The sequence below is a fragment of the Nerophis ophidion genome, linkage group LG09 (assembly GCF_033978795.1).
Source record: "Nerophis ophidion isolate RoL-2023_Sa linkage group LG09, RoL_Noph_v1.0, whole genome shotgun sequence".
In the NCBI taxonomy this organism is placed as follows: Eukaryota; Metazoa; Chordata; class Actinopteri; order Syngnathiformes; family Syngnathidae; genus Nerophis; species Nerophis ophidion.
The window spans coordinates 44,315,961-44,339,146 of NC_084619.1; the positions used below are offsets into that span (position 1 = coordinate 44,315,961).

Here is a 23,186-nt window from a genome sequence, read left to right on the forward strand (position 1 = left end):
CATCAGGCAGATGATACAGGAGCCTGAAATCCAGGACTATGAGACTGTCAAACAGTTTCTGCCCACAGGCCATCAGGCTTGTGAATGCTAACTTGTGAATGCTAGCTCCCCCCCCATTTTTACTTTGTCTTTTTGAACAAGACAGGTACCTTGACCACCCCCGAACTGTGAACCATCACTGTAGACACTTGTTACTTACTGTGCCTTGTATATACATTTTATTTTTAATTTTTTTATTTTTAGCTAAGTACCGTGTGACTTGTTGAAGGGTGGACAAGAAAAAGTAAGATTTTCATTGTACGGCAAACTGTCTGTTTAACTGTGCATATGACAATAAACAATCTTGAATCTTGAATCTTAATGGTCCTGGGATCTCTTCAATAACCTGTTTTATTGTTATTGATCCACATATTTCCTCTTGTGTCAATTTCATGAGTAACATCTTTGGGGTCATTGGCGTGGGAGGAAGGAAAACTGTCAGATGTCATCTTAAAGAAGTAGGCAGCTTTTATTCAGTAGAGACAGGGTATCAAAGTTCAACCTGACAGTTTTCCTTCCTCCCATGCCACTCTAAAATGGCACTGCTGAAACTGGGAAAAATAAGTTGAAGGATACAAATGTGTACATGAATGAGCACCTCACAAAACGTAATGCAGAAAGAAAGCATGCAACTTGAGAAAGCAGGGAAGAATTCAGGGAACCCTTCAAAGAGATTGCTGTCACAGAAACATGGATTGATGATACAAAAGGAATAGATTTTGATCTGGAAGGATATGAACTAAATTACATCAACAGAATCAACACAAACGGAGAAAGAGTAGCTCTGTACGTGATGAAGAACCTACACTACAAAATGGTAAAAAACATGTCATTTGCTATTGATAATATCTGAGAATGCCTAACCATTGAAATATGTTGTGAAAAAAGTAAAACCATATTCATCAGCTGTATATATAGATCACCTAAGTCAAGTATTTAAACACCTGAAGACTGGATGAAGGCAAATTTTATGGACACTAATCAAAAAATAATTGTCTTATGTGGTGTGTTCAATATTGACCTATTGAACCCTAACACGCAAAAGTCAATTGACGACTTAATTGATACAATTTATAGCATCATTTTGTATCCTAAAATCACAAAGCCAAGCAGAATTACAGGACACTGTCCCTCTCTTTTTGAAAATATTTTTAGCAATGAGTTTGATAGTAAAACTACAAGTGGTCTAACAAAACCCATTTTCCTTTGAGTTGGGAAATTGTGTTAGAGGTAAAAAAAAAAAAACAGAATACAATGATTTGCAAATCCTTTTCAACCCACTGAATGCACTACAAAGACAAGATATTTGATGTTCAAACTCAGAAACTTTTTTTTTTGTTGCAAATAATAATTATCTTAGAATTTCATGGCTGCAACACGTGCCAAAGTAGTCGGTAAAGGGCATGTTGACCACTGTGTTACATCACCTTTTCTTTTAACAACACTCAATAAACATTTGGGAACTGAGGAAACTAATTGTTGAAGCTTTGAAAGTGGAATTCTTTCCCATTCTTGTTTTATGTAGAGCTTCAATCGTGCAACAGTCCGGGGTGTCCGCTGTCGTATTTTACGCTTCATAATGCACCACACATTTTCGATGGGAGACAAGTCTGGACTGCAGGCTGGCAAGGAAAGTACCCGCACTCTTTTTTTTACGAATCCACGCTGTTGTAACACGTGCTCAATGTAGCTTGGCATTGTCTTGCTGAAATAAGCAGGGGCGTCCATGAAAAAGACGGCGTTTAGATGGCAGCATATGTTGTTCCAAAACATGTATGTACCTTTCAGCATTAATAGCGCCTTCACAGATGTGTAAGTTACCCATGCCTTGGGCACTAATGCCCCCCTGTACCTTCACAGATGCTGGCTTTTGAAATTTGTGTCGAAAACAGTCAGGATGGTTCGCTTCCCCTTTGGACGATGTTGAATATTTCCCCCAAAAATTTGAAATGTGGACTCGTCAGACCACAGAACACTTTTCCACTTTGCGTCAGTCCATCAGACCAAAAAGAACGCGGAGTTGGAATATAATTACATTGGCGGAGTTACAATGCATAGTAGGCTACCGCCACCTACTGCACCGGAGTTGTAACTACAAGCTCCATTCACAGTCCCATTGCTTTTATGAGCGGTCGAGCGAGTCAAAAGCCGAAAAAAAAATTTCATTTTTATTTTTTATTTTTTTTAAATCTATTTAAGGCGGCCGTAATTCTTTCGTGGCGGGCCGCCACAAATAAATGAATGTGTGGGAAACCCTGATATTATGGACCGTAGATGTTGAAATCCCAAAATTTCTTGCAATTGCCCTTAGAGAAAGGTTGTTCTTAAACAGTTTGACTATTTGCTCACGCAGTTGTGGATAAAGGAGTGTACCTCGCCCCATCCTTTCTTGTGAAAGACTGAGCATTTTTTGGGAAGCTGTTTTTATACCCAATCATGGCACCCACCTGTTCCCAATTAGCCTGCACACCTGTGGGAGGTTCCAAATAAGTGTTTGATGAGCGTTCCTCAACTTTTTCAGTATTTATTGCCACCTTTCCCAACTTCTTTGTCACGTGTTGCTTGCATCAAAGTCCAAAGTTAATGATTATTTGCAAAAAAAAAAGTTAATCAGTTTGAACATCAAATATGTTGTCTTTGTAGCATATTGAAATGAATATGGGTTGAAAATGAATTGCAAATCATTGTATTCCATTTATATATATATATATATATTATACTGTAGTTGTTTTCTGAAATAATGACATACAAACCCCGTTTCCATATGAGTTGAGAGATTGTGGTATGTATATATATATATATATATATATATATATATATATATATATATATATATATATATATATATATATATATATATATATATATATATGCATACCACAATCTCTCAACTGTGGTATGTATATATATATATATATATATATATATATATATATATATATATATATATATATATATATATATATATATATATATATATATATATATATATATATATATATATATATATATATATGCATACCACAATCTCTCAACTCATATGGAAACGGGGTTTGTATGTCATTATTTCAGAAAACAACTACAGTTGTTTCTACAATAATACATTTTATTTTTGCAACATTTTCAAAGTTGGTTGTTCCTATTAAAAGGGATGTTAACCAATTCAAATTGTGGTGCTTTTAGGGGGTGGTGGCCAAACACAAATTAAATGTATTTCAAGCTTGATTTGAGACACCAATTTTTTGAGTTACGAGCTCAGTCAAAGAACTAACTGAGCTGGTAAGTTGAGATACCACACTTTGACCTAACTGTACAAATGTTGTATGTGTTGTGTTTTTTTGAAAGTGCATTGGTTCCGTATGATTGATTGGGTTGTAAGACTGAGTACCTGTTTGAGTTGGTCTCCTGCTTTTGGGATCAGTATGACCTCCTCCAGTAACTTCAGTTTTCCAGTAGAAGTCTTCCCACAGCTCAGTAAAGTCACCAGTGGGACAGGCATGTGAAAGTTGCTTTTATCCTGTACACACATATTTAACACACCATGAAACGTTTAAGTCATTATATGTGCAGCGCATGTCTGGGCTCTCACCACTGGGTTCTTTAAGCCTCGGATGTACTTGTAGAGTGGGATGCCTGTTATTTGGGCACCAGTTTTGGCCACAGCCAAGGACACTGAGCCAATGGCCAAGCATCCAGGCAACACAGGTTCAGGTGGCTCTGCTGGACAAAATGGCTTCTCTGAAACGTTGCCTTTTTTTTCTGCGCAAAAGGATAGAAACAAATGCTGATAGTATTCTGGACACTGAAAGTTTGAAAACCACAACTAAATGAGGCATTATGTATCTGTTTATTATGCAAGTTTATGCAAAGTAGTTAGCTAGATATTTTTACTCCCGTACAATTTATTTTCATCATTATTCTGAATGAAAGTATTAATGATAGGGATGTAGCAATCATAGTTTTATGCTGCAGTTTCTAATACTGATCATTCGTGACTAAGATTGACTGATACCAATCACAAGTATTAACTGTATATTTTTCAAAAGATTTAAGTGACTGCTAGTGTTATTAATACTCTTTTATTTTATACAAAATTCTACCTAAATAAAGTCAATAGCGCATAATAATTTGGGGTGTCCCAATACAACTTTTTCACTTCTGATACATTTCCAGTAATTGAGTCTGACCCGATACCAATATTAAGTTAATACGATATCAGCATGAATCATAGTATATTGTTTTTGTAGTGTGAAGTGTTAGAAAATGTTCGATCAAGTTAAGTAACTCAAGGAACAATGATGAGTATGAAAACACTAACCTTATGCTGAATTGTGATTGAAATTGAAGTTGTAAATTGTTTTTGGCAGTATCTGTTTTATCTGTTTGATACTTGTTTGTGTTGACAAATGTTTTAAACTGCAATATTGTTTTTAAAAAAAATTCTTATTACATATGACTAGCTCGTGTATTGTAGCATGCTTAGCTGTTGTGTAGCCACTAGCTACTAGTAGCCTATAGTGTAGCCTAACATGTTTACCTTTAGTAAATGATTAAAAAAATTGTAGAAAAAGCCAAAATTGTGCTTATTAGATGACATTTAGATGTCAACTGGCTGTCCAGCTTTGCATAAGTAAATAAGTTGCAGGACTGCGTGTATTGAAGCTTATAGCAGACATTTTACATGCAACTGGGTTATTAGATCCAGCCAGCGGGTGCGGGAGGCACCTCTGGGTTGTCTCCAACCAGCTTGCTGGGGATTGAAAGCTAGGATGGTATTGGTTGGATGTTCCACGGCATGGCCATAAAAAGCGTACCCACCTCATTGCTGCAAGAAGGAACGGTGCACTCTTCCAATTAAGCACAACTAGTTTTTTAGCCAACAAAATGGTAAATGCTAGGTATGATGTATAAGCCTGCATTAAATAAGGCTGTGTGTAACACAAAAAGAAGACTTATGAACTATACTTAAAATTGCTTTCCGGCTCTCCTCAGATAGGCTCACTCTTAAGTCACCCCACCAAAGAATCTTAATTTTAATTCTGAGATTCAGGGCATATATAAAAATTTGGTTGTAAATATTTGTAAATGCTCCTTTAAAAGTAAAAAGCTTTGGAAACCCGGGAAAAAAATTACGTACAAAATCTAAAGCTATCTAAAAAAAGTGTTCATTAGTGAGCGAACATAGGGACGGCGTGGCGCAGTGGAAGAGTGGCCGTGCACAACCCGAGGGTCCCTGGTTCAATCCCCACCTAGTACCAATCACGTCACGTCAGTTGCGTCCTGAGCAAGACGTTTCACCCTTGCTCCTGATGGGTGCTGGTTAGCGCTTTGCATGGCAGCGCCCTCCATCAGTGTGTGATTGGGTAAATGTGGAAGTAGTGTCAAAGCGCTTTGAGTACCTTGAAGGTAGATAAGCGCTATACAACCATTTAATTATTTATAACATTTGTCACAAAGTAGCTGGAAAGAGGCAAACATTATATCAATGTATAACTCTTAAATGTTGTTAATCCCCAGACTTAACCATCTTAAAAGGCGCTATCGACAAGAGAGGGAGGGAAAGCATGGTTAGTTAGCAGTGCAAGACTAGAAATAGTTTGTAAGCCAAAAAAGCGGTTGCGTTTTGCCCCATATTAGATGGGGCAAAACAAATGTGAAGGGGGTATCATGCGTACACGCTGCTCCATCATGCTCTATTAATTATTTTGTGTGCGAATACATTAGTAGCATTGCCTTCTTCATTGAATTCGGCTGTTAGCTACAGTATGGGCCTGATTTACTAAGATGTAAATATAAACATAATACAATGATTTTCAAATCATTTTCAACCCATATTCAATTGAATGCACTACAACCACAAGATGTTTGATGTTCAAACTCAGAAACTCAGAGAATTTTTTGCAAATAATAATTAACTTAGAATGTCATGGCTGCAACACGTGCCAAAGTAGTTGGGAAAGGGCATGTTCACCACTGTGTTACATCACCTTTTCTTTTAACAACACTCAAACGTTTGGGAACTAAGGAAACTAATTGTTGAAGCTTTGAAATTGGAATTCTTTCCCATTCTTGGGAAAGAATTCCAATTTAGAGCTTCAGTCGTTCAATAGTCCGGGGTCTCTGCTGTCGTGTTTTACGGTTCATAATGCGCCACACATTTTCGATGGGAAACAGGTCTGGACTGAAGGCGGACCAGGAAAGTACTCTTATTTACGAAGCCACGCTGTTGTAATATGTGCTGAATGTGGCTTGGCATTGTCTTGCTGAAATAAGCAGGGGCGTCCATGAAAAAGACGGTGCTTAGCTGGCAGCATATGTTGTTCCAAAACCTGTATGTACATTTTAGCATTAATGGTGCCTTCACAGATGTCTAAGTTACCCATGCCTTGGGCACTAACGCACCCCCATACCATCACAGATGCTGGCTTTTGAACTTTGCGTCGATAACAGTCCTCATGGTCCGCTTCCCCTTTGGTCTGGATGACACAATGTCGAATATTTTCAAAAACAATTTGAAATGTGGACTCGTCAGACCACAGAACACTTTTCCACTTTGCATCAGTCCATCCTAGATGTTCTCGGGCTTAGAGAAGCTCGCGGCATTTCTGGATGTTGTTGATAAATGGCTTTCGCTTTGCATAGTAGAGCTTTAACTTGCACTTACAGATGTAGCGACAAACTGTATTTCGTGACAGTGGTTTTCTGAAGTGTTCCTGAGCCCATGTGGCGATATCCTATAGAGATTGATGTCGGTTTTTGATACAGTGCTGTCTGAGGGATCGACGGTCACAGTCATTCAATGTTGGTTTCCGGCCATGCCGCTTACGTGGAATGATTTCTCCAGATTCTCTGAACCTTTTGATGATATTATGGACCGCAGATGTTGAAATCCCTACATTTCTTGCAATTGCAATTTGAGAAACGTTGTGCTTAAACGGTTTGACTATTTTCTCACGCAGTTGTGGACAAAGGGGTGTACCTCGCCCCATCCTTTCTTTTGAAAGACTGAGCATTTATTGGGAAGCTGTTTCTATACCCAATCATGGCACCAACCTATTCCCAATTAGCCTGCACACCTGTGGGATGTTCCAAATAAGTGTTTGATGAGCATTCCTCAACTTTAGCATTCACCCTTAGTTCTCACTCCTAAAGGGGAACTGCCCTTTTATGGAAATGTTTATTATCGTTCACAATAATTATGATGTGCATTCTAAATATTAAATAAATGTGATTAAAAGTCTGTTTACAATGGAGCCTACGGGAGCCGCTTTATTCTGCCGATAAAGCCCTTATAAAAACATCCAAACACCTCCATTAAGGTTTTATATACATGATATAAGTATATATGTAATGTAGTAACAGGCACATTTATAATAACATTTAATATTCATGTGATTGTAGCTGAGATAGGCGCCAGCGCCCCCCACGACCCCGAAAGGGAATAAGCGGTAGAAAATGGATGGATGGATGTATTTTTTCATTTTAAGCATACGCGGCACATATATTTCAGAAACGCACCAAGGTATTCACTTTCTTTTTTTTTTATAACATCACTGCAGACTTTGTGAGAACCAACACACATGATTCAACGTCACCTACTGTACAAGGCCTGACGATTGATAAGATGTTCATATATCTCTATTTAGATGAGAATTACGCCTAATCTTTGCAAAGAAAAAAGGGTTGTGAACCAGGCGTTTGTTTGTGTTGTTCTTGCCATTTCCGGTTCTAAATTAGCTGTCAAACTATACCAACTTGTCATAATACGTCCTCGTCCTACTATCAAGGTGAACGGCTTGATTTATGATCTACAATCAAGTTTGAAGAGTAAGGAAACGAGTCAGTCAATCATGTCAACTTTGACACACAAGCTCGTAATCACGGCGCCAGTATAGTTTAGTGCTTTGTATAACAATATCACTAGTACTTGGCCAATTTTCAAGTCACAACATTTAAATGGAGTATTGTTGGCGCTTTTTGGATGTTTTTCTTAGGGTTTTATTGGCAGAATAGATGACCTCCCATTGGTTCGGGTCAAAGCAGAATTTTATTTACGTCTATTTACGGGTGAGAATGCATTAAAAAAATGTACATCCGTCGGCGTGTCTTTCATAATGTTTGAGAACGATAAACACAATTCCCCCAAAAACTGCAGATCCCTTTTAACTTAGAAATTGAAGCCTCACTTGTTGAATATCTTTATGGTTCAACACATCATGATTATAAAAAATACGACAAATGCACTGTAGTACATATAAGACAAAAATAACACTTAACTTCGGCCAAAATATATAGAGTATGTTTTTAAAAAAAATCAGTGATATAGTGATGACACGATATTTGAAGGGCAACGTAGTGAGGGATGACTGTATTACAATGTAAACAATTAGAGCACGTATTAGGTCGCTGGAAAATTCACAATTGGTGGTAAGTCAATAACCATTAGATGAGGTATGAATAATGGATTGATCTAATGCACATGATTGATGTTTTAAATATATGGATCATGTGACAGCTACAAAACAGCTCATTAGCTACATACTGCTTTTTTACAAGTCAATCCAAAATCATAATAAACAAATGTGATATTGCCAAAAATGTTCAGATGCACATTACTTTTATCAGGCTTCTTTTCTTTCTTCTTCTCAAGTGGAGATGATGGAAGTTCCACCTCCGGTTCACAGGCAGAAAGACTCTCCTCCTTCTCCTTGTTCCTGATTTCTTTCGCCTCCAGGTCTCGGGCCATGAGGAATTCACTGAACAATATAAATCAAAGTTTTTTTGTATTAATTTCATTTATTTCATCGATTCATTGTTGCAGCCCTATCTACATTTCACACATTCAAACTAAATACCAAGGACATGTTTGATAGAGGGAAGCACTGTGGAACAGTGCATGTTCCTCACCATATGAAGGTCCTGGGTTCGATCCCCAGGCTTGGGGTCTTTCTGTGTGGAGTTTGCAAGTTCTCCTCGTGACTGCGTGGGTTCACTACGGGCTCCTCCCACCTTCAAAGACATGCACCTGGGGATAGGTTGATTGGCAACACCAAAGTGGTCGAATAAAGTTAAAGTACCAATGATTGTCACACACACACTATGTGTGGTGATGTGAGTGTGAATGTTGTCTATCTGTGTTGGTCTTGCGATGAGGTGGCGACTTGTCCAGGATTTACCCCGCCTTCCGCCCGGATGCAGCTTAGATAGGTGCCAGCACCCCCCGCAAACCCGAATGGGGCAAGCGGTAGACAATGTATAGATAGATGTTTGATAGAAACAAACTTATATCGGGATTTTTAAGTCAGGCATGTTTAAACTAACAAGATTGGAACAGTCAAAATAAAGCTATTTAGTTAACATAGTACATGGTACCCCGGGATACGAGTCTTCCAACTTACCGTTTTTAAGGATATAAGCCGTCTCTCGGCTACTTGGCATGCTTTTGTCATACAAAAAATGGTGTTATGAGCATTCCCACCACTAGTTGCCGTCATCACAGTGAACCCCGTAAGAGCCAACCAAAACATCCGGTCTCACTGTATTAGCTTATAGCTACAGAGCAACACAACTTTAGTTTTCTAAGCATGGGAAGGAAGAAAGTGAGCATTAAGGACAGTACTGAGAAGAAGGGGATGATATTTATTGAATAAAATAAATGAATCATGAAAACACAAAAGCGGATGTAGCTAACTTGAAATTACATACAGGTAGCCCTCAGGTTACAAAGGAGTTCCAGTCAATGACAATGATGTCAAGTTTTAGTGTAAGTTAAATATAATACATACAATAATTTTTCAGTCATTTACACTGTCCACAGAACACAGGAAATACATAAAATACAGTAATAAAAACATGAAATAGTTTTAGATGAAACTGTTACGTAATACAAAGGAGAAGGAGACGGCAAGACAGCAGGTCTAGCTCAAAGGATTTTATTTGAGCTTGATGAGTACGTAAGGTGTGTATGCTACTATGTGTGTGGATGCAAGGCTATGTGTGGAAGTTAACCAAATATAAGTTACCAGAGGTTGTTGTAAGTGTATGTTGATTGCGGTAGCAAACAAGTCCAGAGGGGTGAAGCAAAAGAGGTTCGAAATCCGAGCGAGGTCCGTGGGGGGGCAAGAGAGAGACGTCCAGAAATCCAGGTCCGAGCGCGGGGGTCGACGATCGAGGAAGGCAGTCAGAGTCCGGGGGGCAGAGATCAGCAGGTGAGGCACACAGCTCACTGAAGAGATACGGAGGTACTGTGGGAACAGCAGATGACAAGGATAGATAAGGACTAGGCACGAGGGAGACAAAGCGAGCAAGAGAGAGAGACACAGGTGAAGAGCCAGAGACGTGAAGCTTACTGAATCAGAGTTTTGTTCCGGAATGAAGTAGTCAGTGGAGTGACCCTTTATGCTGCTGCCTCTCGTCAAGACCAGCTGCGTTGATTGATGATTGCCACCAGCTGTGGAGGTGCGTGGATGCGGTCTGCGCGGCACGTGCGGGGCAGTGTCCTGCCGTGCTTGCAGTGGAGCCTCTAGGTGCTACTGCTGAGGAGGGAGAAGCAGACTTCGTGTGCACCATAACAGCACCCCCTTCTTATGCGAGGCTCCCGACGAGCACCCATGATCTATCCTCTGGACCATACCCCTCCCAATCTACCAAAAATACCAGGCCCCTACCTTGCCGACGGACCCCAAACATCTCCTTGACGACCCAAACTGGGTCAACGTTATCAAGAGTTCTAGGACGGGGGAATAGTATGGCGTCACAAAAATCCAAGCGCATAAAAACTGTTATTGCGCAGTGATTCTCCACTTCGTACGCGCGCGACACCCTTTTGCGTTCTCACGCGGTGCCCATGTGCGCGCGCGGCGTCTTCGTTTTGGCACTTTGGGGGCGGGTATGCTGAGACAGCCCCTCCTTTCTGATTGGTCAGGGCCAATCAGAAGAATAGCAGGGCGGGTCATCGTCAATATGTATCAAGATGATACATCTCCTGTCGACAAACACATTTTAAAAAGTCCAAATTTAGTGGAGTTGTGCAAAATGCCAATTAAGTCATCTAAAATTCTTTGAAGAAGGTAATGTCTCATCTGTTGAGAGAACATCACATAGTTAATGAAGTGTCAATATCAATATCTCTATTTTCATACACTTACAGTCGACAGATGTCAGTCAATGATGGAAATTATATTTTCAAATATGTTTTCTTTCCTCACTTGTCTGTTTTAAAAAATATTTTTATTTAATATTTGTATATATAAATATTGAATGTATGCCACAATGTGGGACTATTAATTTTCTTTCTTCTATCAACTTTAAGTTTACACCAAAGTCTACCCGAACCCCCTTATCTATGCGTACTTCATATCAGGACCACATGATTAGCATATGGGCCTAATTATTGATGTTATGATTGCAATTACTATTTTAGTAGAATAATGAATGACAGGTTATCACTACAATTAATGACTATGGTTTTAATATTACTATAAAAAGTATTTACGTTCCTGCAAGCAACTCATACAATGGAAAAACAAATATCAGCCCAGATCAGTATAGATGGCAAAGTTAAAAATATTTATTTAAAAAAAACAAAAAAAAAAGCTAGCTCCATACATTAGGCAAATTAAATCTGAGGGATAATAGTGTAAGACTTACTTGTTCAGCCATGATTTCCGTTGAGAAATTAGTTGAAGTGGAGAATCAGCACGCGATAACAGTTTTTATGCGCTTGGATTTTTGGCACTAATGTGACGCCATACATGTACTATTTAAATAACAATAACTTGCTCAATTTTCAAAAAAATTCCAAACAGTTTGATTTGTTATAAATGTCAGAGTATTGTATGTATATGTATATTTAAATAGTACATGTACCATTGGCATCAATAACATGATCGGGACCAGCTGTCCAAGGTAAGATGGCCGCTACGCTGGAAAAACATCGAGTGTTTATTCATATCTATGATGAAAGGTCCATGGCAGTTCCTTGGGATTAAAAAGGAAGGAAATCACATTTTCATGGGGCTATCATGGCACTGCGGCACATTCTTTCGGAAGCCCTCAACAGGGCAGCACGGGCAGTTTTCCAAATCTGACGGCATCTCTTGATGTCCCTGCGAGAAGAAGGGACGGCCACTTCGGCCTCCAGTTGGGGGAATATAGGGGGTTGATAACCGAGGGAGCACTCGAATGGTGACAAACCGGTGGCCGAGCTCTTCATAGAATTGTGGGCGAACTCGACCCAGGGCAAGAACTTGCTACAAGAGGCAGTTTGGCGGGCGGAAACACGGCGTAGCATGGTGTCCACACATTGGTTTGTCCTCTCTGCTTGCCCGTTACTTTGTGGGTGGTATCCTGATGTAGGACTGACCGTAGCCCCAATCCCCTTACAAAAGGACTGCCACAACCAGGAAGTGAACTGGGGGCCACGGATCAGACACAATGTCCATGGTAATGCCATGCTGCTTAACCACAAGAGTGGTAAGTAGGTCGGCCGTCTCGGAAGAAGAAGGAAGTTTAGGCAGTGGAACAAAGTGCGCAGCTTTGGAGAAGCGATCAACGATGGTAAGAATGGTGGTGTTACCTCGGGATGAGGGAAATGCAGTGATGAAATCCAGCGCGATGTGTGACCAGGGACGACCGGGGACAGGTAAGGGGCACAGCAGTCCTGCTGGCGGTCTGTGGGAAGACTTGTTACGAGAAACAGGTACTGCATGCTGCAATAAACTCACGGGTATCCAAAGCCACCGATGGCCACCAGAACCGCCGGCAGATGAAGGAGAGTGTGCGCTGGAATCCCGGATGGCAGGAGATGATGCTGGAATGCCCCCAGTCCAGAACTATGGCACATAGCTCTCGGGGAACAAAGAGTTTGTTGGGGGGTCCGCCGCCAGGTCCGGGATTGGAGCGCAGGGCAGCCTGAACCTGGTTCTCCACTTCCCAGGTGACCATGCCAGTAATTCGGGCTGGAGAAAGGATGGGTTCTTCTGAGACGGTGCAGGCGGGCTCCTCCGAGATCTGCCGGGACAAGGCATCAGCCTTAGTATTGCGGGAGCCCGGCCTGAACGAGAGGACGTAGTCGAACCGGCAAAAGAATTGGGACCAGCGGGCCTGCCGGTCTTTCAGCCCTCTAGCTGACCGGACATGCAGGAGGTTGTGGTGATCCGTGAGGACCTGAAATTGGTGTTTGGCCCCTTCACGCCAGTGTCTCCACTCTGTCAAAGCGTCGTGGACTGCCAGCAGCTCCCTGTTACCGGCATCATAGTTACCTTCTGCAGGCGAAAGGCGTCTGGAAAAATAAGCACAGGGATGGATACTGTTGTCCAACTTGGAGCGCTGAGACAATACCGCCCCAATCCCTGAATCGGAGGCGTCCACCTCCACAATAAACGGACAGTCTGGGTCAGGATGAACAAGGATGGGGGCAGAGACAAAACTCCTCTTGAGGCTCCAAAAGGCCATCCCGGCCTCTGGGGTCCACTGAAAGGGAATGTTGGTAGGTGTGAGAGCATGGAGTGGTGCGGCCAACTTACTGAAATCCTTAATGAATCGTCGGTAAAATCCTGTGAATCCCAGGAAGCGCCTTAGCTCCGTCTGAGTAGAAGGCTGGGGCCACTCCACTACTGATTCCACCTTCCTGGGGTCAGCCTTGATGTGACAGCTTTCAATGATAAAGCCCAGAAAGTCAACAGATGTTGCGTGAAATTCACATTTTTCGGCTTTCATGAAGAGGCGGTTTTCCAGGAGTCGCTGAAGAACGAGGCAGACGTGTTGGTGATGCTCCTGCAGATCCTTAAAAAAAATTAGAATGTCATCCAAGTAAACAATAACAAACCGATCAATCATATCTTTAGAACGTCGTTCACAAAGGCTTGGAAGACGGCAGGTGCGTTTGTGAGCCCGAACGGCATGACTCTGTACTCAAAATGGCCCAGATGCGTATTAAATGCCGTCTTCCACTCATCGCTATCCTTGATGCGCACCAGGTGGTAGGCATTAGGTAAATCCAACTTTGTGGAAATGGTGGCAGGGGCGAGGGGCTCAAAGGATGAGCTCAGGAGGGGTAGTGGGTACTTGTTCTCAACGGTAATGCAATTGAGTTGTCGGTAGTCAATACAGAGTCTTAAAGAACTGTCCTTCTTGTTAACAAAAAAAAAAAACCCGCTGTCACCGGTGACTTGGATGGGGTGATGATTCCGGAGGTGAGAGACTCACAGATGTAGTCCCTCATGGCTTGCTTCTCAGGGAGGGACAGATTATACAGGCGGCTGGATGGGAGGACCGCGTTGGGGATCAGGTCGATTGCACAGTCATAGGGTCTATGGGGCGGGAGAGAAAGAGCTTGTTCCTTGCTGAAGACAGCCGCCAGGTCATGGTAAGCCAAAGGAACACGGGAGAGATCGGGAGGTGGTAAAGTGGGCTTGGGTTTGCAAGGGGGAGGTGCTGCTGACCTGAGGCAGTGCGCGTAGGAGGATGTGCTTCATGCCAGTACCTTGCCAGATGACCAGGATATGTGGGGGTCGTGCTGATGAAGCCAGGAGCGGCCGAGGACAAAGGAGGCTAATGGGGCATCCAATACCCAGAGGCTAATGGTCTCAGTATGGTTGCCTGAGAGGGTCAACGACAGGGGTATAGTGCGGTATTTGATGGGGCCCAAAAGGTGTCCGTCCATGGCTTGAGCGGAGATGAAGGTATCGAGAGGAACCACGGGGATCCCGGCTTTTCGTGCATAATCCAGGTCGATAAAGCTCTCGTCGGCCCCGGAGCCCAAATAGGCCCCAACTGATAATGTTCTCGAGTTCCAGGCCAAGGTTGCAGGAAAAAGAATGCCAGGATCCATTTTGTCCTTCCCTTTTAAGGTGGGTACGGCGGTATGGCTCACCAGGATTCCCCCTGGTTGGAGAGCCAGATCCTTCGGTCGTGAAGGACAGTGGCGGATGATGTGGTCCGCAAGGCCGCAGTAGAGGCAGAGACGTTGCCGGAATATTCTCTCCCGTTCCTCGATCGATAATCGAGACCTGCCTATCTGCATCGACTCCGTAATAGGAACAGGGGACATAGTCGGGGGAAATGTCGAAAAGCAGGGCCAGTTCGATGAGCTCCCGGCAGGAGGAAGGTCGGTCCCGCAGTAAGCCGTCCTTTATGGTCTCGCTAAGGCCTCTCCTGTAGAGCCTTGTCTCCCCATTCGCTGTCAGCTGCCAGAGTGCGGAACTCTAGAGTGTAAGCGGCCACGGAGCGGGAGCCCTGCCGGATGGTGTGCAGCCTCGTGGCGGCGTCCCCCGTATCGGCTGGGTGGTCAAAGACTGCGAGGACCTTCATTTGAAAAGCTACGTAATCGGAGCTCAGTCCCAAAGTCTTATTAATAGCTGCTGTGGCCTACTTCAATGCCGGACCCGAAAGCAGCGGAAACATGTATGCTATCTTAGCACCATCTATAGCATAACGAGACTGTTGGTGTTGAAAGATGAACTCACACTGTACCAGGAAACCTCTGCAAAGTTCAAAATCCCCCTCGAAAGATTTAGGACTGGCAATCTTGTGTTACCGAGGTTGAGGCTGTCCCCCAGGGAAAGGTGTCGTTGGGGTGCCCATGTCAGGCGTAGGGAGTGTCACCTGGCTTGGACTGAGGGTGTTCAATCTAGCCTGCAGGCTAGAGAAGGAGACGTTCAGATGGTCCTCCAATTCGGAAAAACGGTTCTGGTGTTGCTGGAGTACTGTAAGCATGGAGAACAACTCAGGTGTCAAGGGCGCTCGGGACAGAGGGGTGGCCTGAAATCTCTGTGTGCCGTCTGGTTCCATCATGGCCGGAACAAACTGTTACGTAATACGAACAAGAAGGAGACGGCACGACAGCAGGAGGTGTAGCTCAAAGGATTTTATTTGAGCTTGATGAGTACGTAAGGTGTGTATGCTACTATGTGTGTGGATGCAAGGCTATGTGTGGAAGTTACCAAAATATAAATTACCAAAGGTTGTTGTAAGTATATGTTGATTGCGGTAGCAAACAAGTCCAGAGGGGTGAAGCAAAAGAGGTCTGAAATCCGAGCAAGGTCCGCGGGGGGGCAAGAGAGAGTCGTCCAGAAATCCAGGTCCGAGCGCGGGGGTCGGGGATCGAAGAAGGCAGTCAGAGTCCGGGGGACAGAGATCAGCAGGTGAGACGCACAGCTCACTGCAGAGATACGGAGGTACTGGGGGAACAGCAGATGACAAGGACAAATATGGACTAGGCACGAGGAAGACAAAGCGAGCAAGAGAGAGAGACACAGGTGAGGAGCCAGAGACGTGAAGCTTATTGAATCAGAGTTTTGTTCTGGCATGGAGTAGTCAGCGGAGTGACCCTTTATGCTGCTGCCTCTCGTCAAGACCAGCTGCGTTGATTGATGATTGTCGCCAGCTGTGGAGGAGTGCGGCTGCGGTCTGCGCGGCACATGCGGGGGCGTGTTCTCCAGTGCTTGCAGCGGAGCCTCTAAGTGCTACTGCTGAGGAGGGAGAAGCAGACTGCCTGTCCACCATAACAGAAACAGAAATAAAAATAGCTTCCTTATCCAAGCTTCTTTTCTGAGATGGTGGTCGTTAGGGGTTGGCTACTTGGGCTCAAACTTGTGATGTTTTCTGAAAAGCCAAAAAACTAATTTTTATTTTTGAGTGAGGAAAAAATCCTCTCAGAAGTAACATGCAGTACCAGGGTTCAAAAGAAAGGCAACATATGTGTAAAGTAGCCCGCATACAGCATGTCTCAACCTCCCCTGAAGAAGCACTTCCGCAGCTGAGCCATGAGAAGACTGTAAACATTAATATTATGATGTTATTTTCAACAAAAAAATACTCCGACAGATTGAACACCAGCTGTCATAAAACGGGTGATGATTCAGGTTTGTGAATCCTATTTGGAAAGTGCTCAACATTACTACAAACGTTTGTAGATGTTACCTTACTATTAGTAAAGTTATGCTACAAAGAAAGTGAATGATAAGTCAGATATTGTTATGTATGCGTAGGGTCAAAGATCACGCGCTGTGCGCAGTGCCCCGCAATATGTGGGGGGCCACGTTTTGCGTGGATAGGTGCATGTAAAATGGCAGTTAATGAAATACAGGATGCTTTATATGAAACTTATTAGCTGGGAAACGGTTGCAAACAGTCACTTAAATGGACAAAAATGTGTTTTAAATAGAACAGGGAAACTTAACGTAATAATAATGAGTTAATGTGACGATCTGGCTCGGGTGTTTGAGTGGCCGTGCCAGCAACTTGAGGGTTCCTGGTTCGATCCCCATCCTAGTCACTGCTGTTGTGTCTTTGAGCAAGACACTTCACCCTTGCTCCTGATGGGTCGTGGTTAGGGCCTTACATGGCAGCTCCCGTCATCAGTGTGTGAATGCGTGTGTGAATGGGTGAATGTGGGAAAGTGTCAAAGTTCTTTGAATACCTTGAAGGTAGAAAAGCGCTGTACAGGTATAACCCATAACATAGCTATTGACGCTACCTTCCGTTAATGTGATAATTTTTTTGATGCACGTAATAATGTGTGTTAAAAAAGCAGTATGTTTGATTAAGAACACAAATTTCCCAGTCTTTTATTTATAGGAGAACTATAACCTCAGATAAAATTCAATTTAAAACAACCTTTAGTTTATCAGCAAAAAAGTCAAACAATGTATGAATATGATTCAGTTTTAGAGGCTGTTCAAACTCAAAGTGTTCACAAGGTTAAAAGAAAAATAGTTATGATGAATATTCTGAACTTATTAAAAATGAGATAATTGTGTTTATCGTATCTGGTGAATTACCACTTACTTTACTATTATTTATTTACTTATATTTAGAATGGTATTACGTATTGAAAAAGTGTGTACAAATTGAAAACATTAAGTGAATAAAAGTGTTAGTAATTGCTATGAAATGGGAAAGGGGTATAATGGTGTACTCCTTTTCAAACATATTGAAAAGAGAACCTGGGAATTGTGATGTATTATGTTGTGACTGTATGTACAAAATAAACTTAAACCATAAACCATACAGTATTAATAATTAAAGATAAAAATATATATATATTTATTTGCAATTAATCATGTCTATCTTTGTTGGCCCTGCGATGAGTTGGCGACTTGTCCGGGCTGTACACCACCTACCGCCCGAATGCAGCTAAGATAGGCTCCAGCGACACCCCACGGACCCGAAAGGGACACGCGGTAGAAAATGGATGAATATTCATCATCAATTATCAGCTAACTATAAAAAAAGGTGACTATATCCATCCATCCATCATTTTTCTACTGCTTGATCCTCTCTGGGTCACTGGAGTCTATCCCAGCTGCATTGGAGCAGAAGTCGCCACATTCACACTCACATTCACACACTAGGGCCAATTTAGTGTTGCCAATCAACCTATCCCCTTGTGCATGTCTTTGGAGGTGGGAGGAAGCCGTAGTACCCTGAGGGAATCCACGCAGTTACCTGTGCCACCCTGCTGCCCAAGGTGACTAGATGCGAAAACATATTCTAATCGTTTGACAGCCCAAGTATCTAATACATTCAAGGGAGCTATTTTGTAATGACTAAACTTTGTAACTAAGAAAGTTGTATTGTATAACGAGCACCAAATTTGTAGAAAAATACAAGTAGTACAGTACAAGCGCTAAATTCAAATACCTGAGTTTACGGTCAACTTCTGCTTGATCACAGGGGTTGTGTTTTTCTAGCATTTTGTTAAGAGGTTCAGTTATCCACTGGACAGCAATCATCACATGCCGCTCCCTCTCTTCAATGTTTGTTGTCAGTCCTAAGTGGCTGGAAATCGTAGCAGAGGCTGTCCTCTGGACACAAAGAATGAAAATCAAGACAATGATTACCAGTATTGTTGGAAACAGTCACATGTCACAGTCATATGTATATACACAATGGAAATGTATTCTCCAGATGAAGTCATATCAGCACGGAGAAGCACTGTGACGCACCTTAATTTAATTAAGCGCTGTCCGAACTGTTTTAAGTGGAAACTGAAGAAGTGTACCATTTCAGCCTTATATCCCCACATACAAGGCAGTGTTGGTGATTTATACAAATGTTTTTGAGAACAGCCTCAAGTTCCAGAATTGTTATTTCCATGAGATGAAGAAGGTGCCACAGTACCCAAGAATGATTCGGTCGCTGCCTCCTTCCCACTCTTTTGCCGCATTGACAGGTCAAAGGCACGCACAACAGCAGTCAAAAACAAAGCTGTGGTTGTGATGTACAATAGTTACCATTAATGTTATGGCATTATGGCAACAAACCCTCGTCATCATCGGCATGGCGTAGTGGGTGGAGCGGCTGTGCCAGAAACCTGAGGGTTGCAGGTTCGCTTCCCACCTATGGACATCAAAGTCACTGCCGTTGTGTCCTTGGGCAGGACACTTCACCCTTTGCCCCCGGTGCCGCTCACACCAGTGAATGAATGATGAATGAATGATTGGTGGTGGTCGGAGGGGCCGTAGGTGCAAACTGGCAGCCACGCTTCCGTCAGTCTACCCCAGGGCAGCTGTGGCTACAGATGTAGCTTACCACCACCAGGTGTGAATGAATGATGGGTTCCCACTTCTCTGTGAGCGCTTTGAGTATATAACAATAGAAAAGCGCGATATAAATCTAATCCATTATTATTATTATTATTATCCACTAGACATGTTATTTTAAATACATCTGTATCAAACTCGGGCCACCAGCAGACTGATTACTTTTTGTTTCCTTTACCAAATTGTACATTACTGCTAAAACCAATGTTTAACCATTATATACTGTACTAATATTTACTAGGGAGGTTTAATATTGTAACTTCTGTTAAAAGTGTGGAATGAGAACGTGATGATGTTGGTCAATTGCATGTGTGTGGTGTAAACAATGAACATTTCCATTAGCCATTTCCCTACTGAAGGGCGTATGCGCACGCAGCGACCCATAGCGAGTGAGAGCAGGCGTCCTCTATAAGTCTTTTCTGTTTTTTAAAGCTTTCATTGACTTGTGCTTTAGGTTTTTATCATAATTGTTTATTTACTCTTAGTTCAACCAATCAAAAAGGAATATCGCATATTTTACTTGCTGTTTTTCTTACAGCTGAGAACACCAGAGACGTGTTGCTGGAGCTCAACTCTGTAACTTTGGTTCAGTCAACTAATGCCTCGCTACAGCTTCTGGACTTCATTCGCAGATACTTTAATGAAGCATTTAATGAAGCAAATAATGGTAAAAAGAACAGGAAAATAAATCAAGTCAAACAAGGAGGCCTCAGACTACGAAGGAGAAAGCAGCGGCTTGATCGGATCCCTCTACCTACGATGAGTATGGGAAATGTTTGATCATTGAGAAATGAAGCAGACGAGCTGCAGAGGCATGTTTGCTTCCAGAAGGATTTTAAAAACTGCTGCGTTATGGTCTTTGTTGAGACGTGGCTCAACGAGCACGAGTCGATCTGACTATTGATGGCTTTGAAACTCCCTTCCGGTTTGACCAATGCACAACAGCAACAGGGAAGACCCAAGGAAGCGGGGTTTGTTTGTACATCAACAAACGCTATTGCAGCTCTGTGACTGTGACAAAACACATCTGTACGCCACATGTAGAACTTCTATCTGTATCCCCGCGCCCCTTCTACCTGCCCCATGAGTTTCCTCAACGTTTTATCACTATTGTTTATATTCAACCAAGGGCAGATGCAGCACTAGGCTCCAGCAATGTATAACGAAATTACATTCCAACTTATTAGATGTGCCGCATTTTATCCTGGGTGATCTCAACCATGTTTCTTTGAAAATAAATCTCTAAGAAATGTCTACCAATATGTCACCTGTCCAACCAGAAAAGAAAAAACACTGGATCTGTGTTATGGGTCAGTAAAGAATGCATATAAATCTCTGCCACTCCCACCCTTGGGCTCCGCTGACCATGATTGTCGACACCTTCTGCCAACATACACAACTGCATTATAGAGAAAAAGCAGTAACAAAGGAAATACCAGTCTGGTCAGATGAGTCGGCTCTCTGTTTGCAGGAATGTTACAACTGCACTGACTGGGACTTGCTTACTGAGTCCTGTGGAGACGATCTGGACAGTAAATGGCCGGAGGAAGAGTGGGAAGTGAAGTTACTGTCGCTCCTGGTGGGGGAGACGCAGTGGGTGACGTTGAGTCTCCCGGCAGCCGCCCGGATGCACTATGCTAACCTGCGCCACGCCATCCTGAATCGGGTCGGCAGCAGTCCGGAGGATCACCGGAGGAAGTTCCGGGCGATTAAGTTGGGCCAAGAGGACCGCCCCCTTTGTCCTGACACGGCAACCCGTGTCAGGACACGGCAACCCGGTGGCTCCAGCCGGACGGGCAGGATCCCAGAGTGGTGGAAAGAATCCTGCTGGAGCAGTTCATAGACGCCATCCTGCCCAGGACCGCTGCGTGAGTGAGGTACCACTGCCCCGCCGATGTAAAAGCTGCAGTGACACTGGCCGAGGACCACCTGTGGGTCCAGAGAGAAGCGACGACAAAGACGGCCGAAAGGCCCACCCCAGCACCGCGCCGACGACTCACGCCACCAGACGGGATAGCACTGGAGCAGCACCCCCGCCCGGCCGGACCACCTGGAATCATTGAGCAGGTCCCCTCCTCGAACAATCAACACAAAAGCACACACACATGCACCCATTCACACATTCATACACACCCAACAAGGGGGGGAAACCGGGGATGTAATCGTCCATCTGCTTGTCCGTTTCAGGGTACCGGCGCTACACAGAGAGGGCTTCCCTCACAGATGGCACCTCAAACACCGCGGGCCGGTGTGCTGGGGTTGTGGTCAACCTGGTCACGTTTGCCGGCAGTGCTCCTTAATGGAGGTGGGGCAGGTGATGCAGGTTGACGGGCCCCCAGCACCTGCCCCCGTTCCGGGGGTGACGTACTGTGTCTCGGTAAGAGTACAAGGGAGTACATACCGGGCGATGGTGGATTCGGGCTGTAAATAGTCCATGATTCACCAAAACCTGGTTCGACCCGGGGTGTTGAGGCAGGCAACACGGGGAAAAATCAGGTGTATTCATGGGGATGTGCACGAGTACCTGAATGTGCCAGTAGAAATTTGGTATGAGGGTCAAAAACATAGTGTCAACGTTGCCGCAAGCGCGCACCTTATGCAGCCCATAATTTTAGGAACGAATTGGCCAGGGTTTAACCATTTAGTGACACAATGTGTGGGGATGCTTTCACGGACTGTAGGAAAGGGGAATATCCACGCAGTACTCGCTGGCGACGCAGATTCATCCGGCGCTGCCGAGCGGGAACCGGCGCTACTGAGCGGGAACCGGCGGGGGCTTCGCGGGAAGACCCCCCGGCTCCCCTTTTGGCAACCCACGGAGGATTTTCCCCTTGAGCAGTCCCGCGATGAAATTTTGCGTGCGGCCTGGGACCAGGTGGATTACATCGACAGTCAGCTGGTGCACCCGGGTAAAACGTGGGTATTCCCCCACTATGTAATTATTAGAGATAGGTTGTACAGAGTGAGCCGTGACACTCAAACAGGTGAGGAGTCTACCTATTTGTTGGTGCCAAAACCCCGCCAGGAAATGGTTTTCCAGGCGGGGCACTGCAATCCCCTCGCTGGCCACTTGGGGTGAAACAAAACACTCAATCGGGTCATGGTATGTTTCTATTGGCCAGGCATCCGGGGAGACGTGCGCCGCTGGTGTTCGGCCTGCCCGGACTGCAAGCTGGTTAACCCGGCAGCTATCCCGAAGGCCCCTTTGCGCCCTTTACCGCTTATAGAGGTCCCCTTCGAAAGAATTGGGATGGACCTCATCGGACCATTTCCCCCAGGCACACGGGGATATCGCTTTGTGTTAGTCCTGGTGGATTACGCAACCCGCTATCCCAAAGCAGTGCCCCTGCGCTTCATCTCTGCCAAGAGTGTAGCACAAGCACTGTTTCAGCTCATCTCCCGAGTCAGAATCCCGAAAGAGATTTTGACAGACCAAGGCACGTCCTTTATGTCACGGACGTTAAAGGAACTGTACCGGTTATTGGGGATTAAAGCAATCCACACCACTGTATACCACCCACAAACTGACGGGCTGGTGGAACTGTTTAATAAAAAAACGCTGAAAACCATGATCCGTAAGTTCACGCATGAGAACAAACC

The 23,186-nt window shown here is 43.7% G+C and overlaps 1 protein-coding gene across 1 annotated transcript in view; it reads right to left on the reverse strand.

Moving 5' to 3' along the window:
* eno4 (enolase 4) overlaps window positions 1-23,186 on the reverse strand; it is a 153,780-nt gene that overhangs the window by 89,701 nt on the left and 40,893 nt on the right. Inside the window, exons 3-6 of the mRNA XM_061911042.1 lie at window positions 18,685-18,848; window positions 8,656-8,795; window positions 3,629-3,798; window positions 3,428-3,556 (exon numbers count right to left, since the gene is read on the reverse strand). Coding sequence (XP_061767026.1) covers window positions 3,428-3,556; window positions 3,629-3,798; window positions 8,656-8,795; window positions 18,685-18,848 — 603 coding nt within the window. The remainder of the gene's footprint in view (window positions 1-3,427; window positions 3,557-3,628; window positions 3,799-8,655; window positions 8,796-18,684; window positions 18,849-23,186) is intronic.